We start from the raw sequence: 6508 nt of genomic DNA on the forward strand, positions 1-6508 counted from the left end.
AATTGATTAGATTTTGAACAAATCTTGATCATCGAGCAAAGACGATCCCGTCAAACTTCGTTGCGAAGCACGAACGAAAGATATACATAAACTCACCTCGACTCACTGAATTAAACTGTGCGTCGCCAGGGTAACGTAACAGATTAGATTTATCTTCAGTCAATACTTTGTCTAATAAAAATTAGAATAGATTAATCTTGGATATTGATATCCATATAATGTCTACGAACTAACTTTACAAAACAGTGTATGCGTATAGACTCTCCATGTGTGATATTATTGTGAATTATGAAAAGAAAACAAAAATAAATTACACGATTTTTACAATATTATTTAAATATTATCTTCAATCAGATTTTCCTTCACAACATCAACAAGTATTAATTATATTTTAATGTCGTACATTTTTATATAAATATAACTTTAATTGTAAAAATAACTAGTAGCAAGTCAATTATTCGTGACATTATTTAAATGATCTATATTTAAATAGAAAATTAAAAATTTGACTTTACAGTCTTATTTTTATTTGTTATTTATATTATCTAGAAAAGAAAAAAAAAAAAGAAAAAGATATTAATTTTATATGTTTCTTTACCGTCATTATTATCTACGCCATCTCTTGGAATAGGCTAGTCGAACAGTCCTTCATTATCGACTGAATATAACATTAAACCTTCCCGAGCACCATCTAACGGCGAAAGGGTTTTATACCGAACTGCTTTCAACTATTGAATTTTTATTTATGTATATTCAAAATATTATTTACCTTGAAAAGTTGTGTTTATTCTCCTCAAGCTTCATTCTCATTTTCATGATCTTTGAATGTTAATCATAAGCATCAAAATATAATTTATGGATTAATATGTCTGAAGATTTAATAGACAATATAAATTTTGTAAAGCGGAATACGATGTTGAAATGTATAAAATCCTACATTACTCTTTTGACCTTATCTGAATCAAAGTGCAACTCAATCGTTTTATCTCATTTTTTTATCAGTTATTTTTCAATATTACCTTGGCAACTTCTTTACGTTATCTCTTTTCACACATTTTTTAGCAATGCATCTGTATTCATCGTCTTATTAACTTCCTCGTAAGAATTAGAATGATTATCTTCGTAATAGCAAATATTTTATTGTGCATTCATTTTATTTGAAATATAATCGCCCTATATTAAGATCTTTCGCTCGCTCTCTCTCTCTCTCTCTCTCTCTCTCTCTCTCTCTCTTCGATTATTGCATTCTACTACTTACCATTTTTTACCAACAAGCAAATATTGAAGTTTCCGGCCAATCATATAATCCGATCTTTTTATAAAAAAAATAAAAAATGACTTGGAGAGAATACTTGGAAAAAAGTTAGCAAAAAGAAAAAAACGACGAAATGGAACATAAAATTCGATATACAGGATTACTGTTTGTTAAGATGAAAATGTTGTGCAGCAGCGATCATTTGACACTTTTGTAATTCTATCTTTTGTTCTTTCAATTTCAACAATCTTCTTTTTACTTCCAACTCGTTCTGACGCATTGCCATTTCCTCCTTATGTCGTTTCTCCTTGTTTCGTTCAGCCAACGCAAAGTTCTTTCCCATTTCGTCCAAGAACCTTTCAAATAGCGTCGTCAAAGTAACCTTGTAGTCTGATTCTTCCCTTTGTTTTTCCGGTATTGCGTTCGATATTAACGTAGCCAATGGATCATTATTTTGATTGTTATTAGAATTGGATGAGCTCGTGGGTTGTTCCGACGTTGTTTTTGGTAGAATCATCCGAGAGTATTTAACTGATCTTGTCGGCGACGGAAAATCGTTTTCTTCGAAATATACATGTCTCTCTTTCTCATTGAATATTTCATCGAGGGCTCTCTTATGTTCCCAATGACCATAATGTCTCATTCTTCCAGGCTTTTTCAATCGTTCCCGGAAGACTAAATTTTTGTACTTACGTTCTAAAACACGCCACTTGTTCTCACACTTTTGAGGACTAAAATAAAAGCCATAATTTTGCATCTCAAGAGATATCATTTCAAACATCTCTCGTAAACTTCTGATCTGGGTCGATTGTCCGACCATCGATCGATATTTCTTATATTGACCGATGAGACAGGTGGTAGCCTTGCTAGTCCATAGATTCAAAGCACCAACGTCCGCGGTAGAGGGTATCGCGCCGTTAGCTTCGAAACTAGAGAAACTATTTTCATGTTCCTCCTCGACGTAACATTGCATCGTAGGCTCTATTTTGATTTCCATTTGATTTCCATCGACGTTCGGACCTTAATAATGAAATAATTAAAATAACATATATTACATATATGTCCCAAGGATCTGTCCAAAAAAGAGAAAAAGAAAGAAAAAGGTTTCCTTTAATCGAGCATGACTATTCAACGAGCATAACTTATTCGTGTCTATTCGTGCCATATATCGAAGATATATCGAAGAGGGGAAACGTAGGTAAAGTAAGGGAAGTAAATGAAAGGATCTTACATATTTCGGTATTAGATATTTCGAAGATATTGCAGAAAAGGTGCAAGCGAGATTTGCATTTCGCAAAATTTAACGCGCGACGGATAAATATCGACGAGACAAAATGAACCACCACGTTCTCGTTTTAAACGAGATTTACTTACCTCTCTGTTCTTTCTCGTCGTCTGCCATTTCTAAGGTTATACCTCCGTGTGACCTCCGTGAAACTTTGCACACGTCCGAGAGAGATTCCGTACACGAATGCGACTCGTGCTCGAGTCGTATGCGACAGGATCTTGCGAGGGGAAGGGCCGAAAAACCGAAGAAAACTAGTTCCAAACCGGTTTCACTCATGGAATTGGTTCCGTACGTGTCGATAAGCGGGGCCTGAAGCGGCGACCATTTTGTTTTCGCATTTATCCCTCTTCGACGATACAAGTACTTACTAAACCTTTCTCATGGATTTCGACGCTTAAAGAAATCATAAAACTACAAAAATTTACGACGAAGCGAAACGGAATAATAATAAGAAACATGCGATTATACGAAGAATACCGGTTTTGTCGGATGAAACGTTTGATAACTTCCGTCATAATGATTCTCGTCAAACATTGAACCTTGTATTTAACGAGTTTTATAAAACGATCGTACGAAAAGCAAAAAAAATTTACAAAAATTGTCATCGCTCGTTCCTAAGCATTACATCATTTTAAAACATGTTATTTTATTCAAAGTTAACTGACCGCAGATATCTTCATATCTTCCCTAGATATTTATATATTTCAGCATTGTATAAAAAATCTGACCTACATCGTTTTTTCCTCTTTTTTCTCTTTTCTTTTTCCTTTCTTTTTCCTTTTCTTTTTCCTTGTCTTTTTCCTTGTCTTTTTCCTTGTCTTTTTCCTTGTCTTTTTCCTTGTCTTTTTCCTTTTTTTTTCTTTCACTGAAAAAAATGTCGAGTTCCGTACTTCCAGACAAGACAGTTTTACAAACTCGTCTGTTACGCGAAAGTTGACGCTCGCCTAAGTCGCAATAACACATAGTTTAGAAATGCTTTAAATCGTGTTTAACGTGTGGTGCGTGGTCAGGACAAAGCGTCACGAGAGAACGCAATGAGGTAATCGTAACGAATGCATTTGTTGCAAGAGATCCGTCTCGGTCGAAGACCGACTAGTTGAACCTTTCACCGCTTTTACCGATAATTATCCGTGTTCTTAACATCGAACGATCGCATCTCTCCAACTATTTTTCGGAAGCTCGCGAAATAAAGTTATATCAAGGAATATCTGATGATATGCGATTATGCGAACTTTGATTCCCTTTAAAAATGTCTGTTACGGGTTAATTGCATTTCTACCCTTATATCATTTAGAACATTTAAATGAAAACGTTGAAACGCTTTTGTTACTTATGGATATATTAACTTACTTTCCAAAAAAAAAAAGTATCTTTTGAATATTTTAATTTGAACAGATTTATCTTACAGTATATAATGAGAAATGTATAATGTCTGCGATCAAATTTTTATTCAACATTCCGACGAAATAACGAAACATAAAATTCTCTTTAGTATTCACTATTAGGATCAAAATTACTATAAATTTTCACAAGTTTCGCTAGTAACGACGATGACGACAACGACAACGGTGACGGTGACAGTGACGAGGATGACGACGAAAATAGATTATTTCACGAAGAGTATGTCGACATGTATGTACATAGTACAAGCTTGTGCTGGTAATAACGCAAGATGCTTAGCAAGCTGCACTAAAGCACGCACCACCTACACTCTAAGACGAATCTCCAATTTCGCAACGAGAAAATCATCCTTCCATTTGGTCATTCATGCTTTCGGGTCATCGTACTTATATGTACGTTCCAATGGTTGAATCTGTGCTGTTTCCTCTCTTTTATCGTTTATCGCAAAAGAAACGTAATTCCAGTAGGCATTTTGATTGCGATTACACGTCCGTTGTGACGATATGATGATAATCTTATAATTCGATTTTTTTTTACAGAATGATACCCATTCCATGCTATTAAAACGTTCCTTTATACGTGTGCGATTGTTAATGGATCTCATTTTTAAGCCAAGTGCGTTATTAATAGATAAAGTCGAAGAAAACAATTCTAAGTCACTATTACATGTTCTAGGATGATGTTTTCAGAGCAATTTTTCAGAGCCGTGCGTTGATAACGGTACACGCGACGTAGTGATGAATTGCGCGATGCAGTTTTCTTTAGTTGTGTGAATTTATCGTGCAATTGGCCGATTAGATAGTGAAAAAGAAAAAAGCAGAAACGAGAAGATTAATCGAAATTATAAAGAAAAAATTATTAGAAAAAAACTACACGATGTACATTAACAAATGTAATACACAAACGTAAATTCGATACAAAAGTGAATTTTAATGGGAACAGTTCCTTCATATCGTCGTAGATTTAATCAAGAGATTTAATCCTAAAGAGATTAAGTCGGGAAGGAATTGAAAAAATTAATTTTTTTATTATTCTTGTATATTTTCAATATGAAATATATAAACTTATTTGTTTTCTATTTAACTACACATTGTTTATTTTTATTTACTCTACTGATAAATAAATTTAAAAAAATAAGAAATGGATAATTTCTACATATTTATCAAATATATAAAAATTAATGTATGTACTATTTTCGACGCACATGGCTTAAAGACGACACTTAGTCAAAAACGGCTTGACAGGTAATGCGTTAAGAAAGGTAACGATCTTTCGAAGAGGGAAACACCCTATTCTGAAATGCATCAACGATTCTTCGTAGTTCTTTAAAGTGCTAAAAAAGTTTGATCTCGCACTTTCTTATTTGGCATATAAATCTTATTTATCGTAAAAAATATTCAATAAATGATCGAGAAATGTCTATGCTTATTATTATCAATATTTATATTTGAATTCCAATATTTTGAAATGATCACAGAGTCGATGACCAATCAGACGAGAGTACATAAAAGGCGCATAATTTGAACTTTGTCTTCTATCCAACGAGATAAACATATACATTACTTCCAAGCTCCCTTATATCTACTCAATTATTTTTTAGATATGTAAAAAGTATTTTGACTAAATTTCACGATAAACATCTTTTGTAAACAGTGTGAATCGATCCTAAAGTTCTTGGCGGTCGTTTGGTGGGGAGGAAGTGAGGGCGTAGAGAGGAGAGGGCGCAAAAGGGTGGTGGAACGGGTGAAAGATATTGAGGAGGAGGAGGAGGAGGAGCAAAAGGGTTCTCGCAAGAGAGACTCGTGTGCCGCAAGTGAGAGGCGATCGTTCGACGGGTAAGAGAGAGAGAGAGAGAGAGAGAGAGAGAGAGAGAGAGAGAAAAAGTACAGGAATAGGCTCGTTTGCCTTTCATTACTTGCTGCGTGCGTGCATACGTACGGCATCAGGGTTGCGTGTGTGCAAGCAGTGCGTCTCGCTGTGTTGCCTTCGTAGCTGCCATCATTGTCGTTGTCTCCGTAGCAACGACAGATAAAACGGCTTTCTCGATGCATCGAGCAACACGTTCGCGTGTACGTCGCGTGTACGCGCGTGCCAGCTTCGATTTTCACCGATCGGGTCTGATCGTGTACGGTCGTCGTCGATCGTCGACGAACGAACGCGGTGACAGGTCTACGAACATATCTTCGACGTAGCCGAATTATGGCGATAGCTGTTTATCGTGAAAGAAAAAAAGAAACGGTAAGAGAGAATAGAAAGAAATAAGGAAAGAAAGAAAAAGAAGTAGTAGCCGCTTCTCGATTTCGATCGATCTCATCCACAAGTAACGAAGGAGTGGGGTGACCTTCCCCTCCTTTTTTCCGGCGAAAGTGGAGCCTTTCCACGAAAGCGATCGATTATACAGTGATCGCGGGACTCCGATTCGCGGGCGTTGTCTCGAGGAGCGGTGAATCCGCTCGCGCAATTGGCTCGCTTCTCGTCGATGCAGCGTCGAACAGCAATACCAGTAGCATCGGCATCAGCAGCAGTTCTAACAATCAAGAAGAGGTGAGAAGAAGAAAAATCGG

General features: G+C 35.9%; 1 protein-coding gene across 2 annotated transcripts; it reads right to left on the bottom strand.

Annotated features, from left to right (window-relative positions):
- Positions 1-95: 95 nt before the first annotated feature.
- On the bottom strand, positions 96-5780 carry LOC118448451 (uncharacterized). Of its 2 annotated transcripts, XM_085657159.1 has the most exons (5): positions 3276-5780; positions 2630-2936; positions 770-2275; positions 599-691; positions 96-171 (listed from the first exon to the last, which is right to left on the bottom strand). In XM_085657159.1, exons 2-3 carry the CDS (start codon positions 2817-2819, stop codon positions 1416-1418), a joined length of 1050 nt encoding a protein of 349 aa, XP_085513285.1. In that variant the 5' UTR covers positions 2820-2936; positions 3276-5780; the 3' UTR covers positions 96-171; positions 599-691; positions 770-1415. The 2 variants fall into 2 exon arrangements, with proteins under 2 accessions (XP_085513285.1, XP_035737623.1); XM_035881730.2 differs by having other exon boundaries at positions 2630-5780.
- Positions 5781-6508: the final 728 nt, after the last annotated feature.

This window comes from Vespa mandarinia, chromosome 5, assembly GCF_050613455.1.
Source record: "Vespa mandarinia isolate Hongniang chromosome 5, ASM5061345v1, whole genome shotgun sequence".
In the NCBI taxonomy this organism is placed as follows: domain Eukaryota; kingdom Metazoa; phylum Arthropoda; class Insecta; order Hymenoptera; family Vespidae; genus Vespa; species Vespa mandarinia.

Bases quoted from the DNA above. Each gene is read 5' to 3' on its own strand.
- LOC118448451 (XM_085657159.1), bottom strand. From the start codon at position 2,819: ATGAGTGAAACCGGTTTGGAACTAGTTTTCTTCGGTTTTTCGGCCCTT. The intron at 2,276-2,629 runs GTAAGTAAATCT...TTCATTATTAAG, and splicing joins CGACGAGAAAGAACAGAGAG to GTCCGAACGTCGATGGAAAT.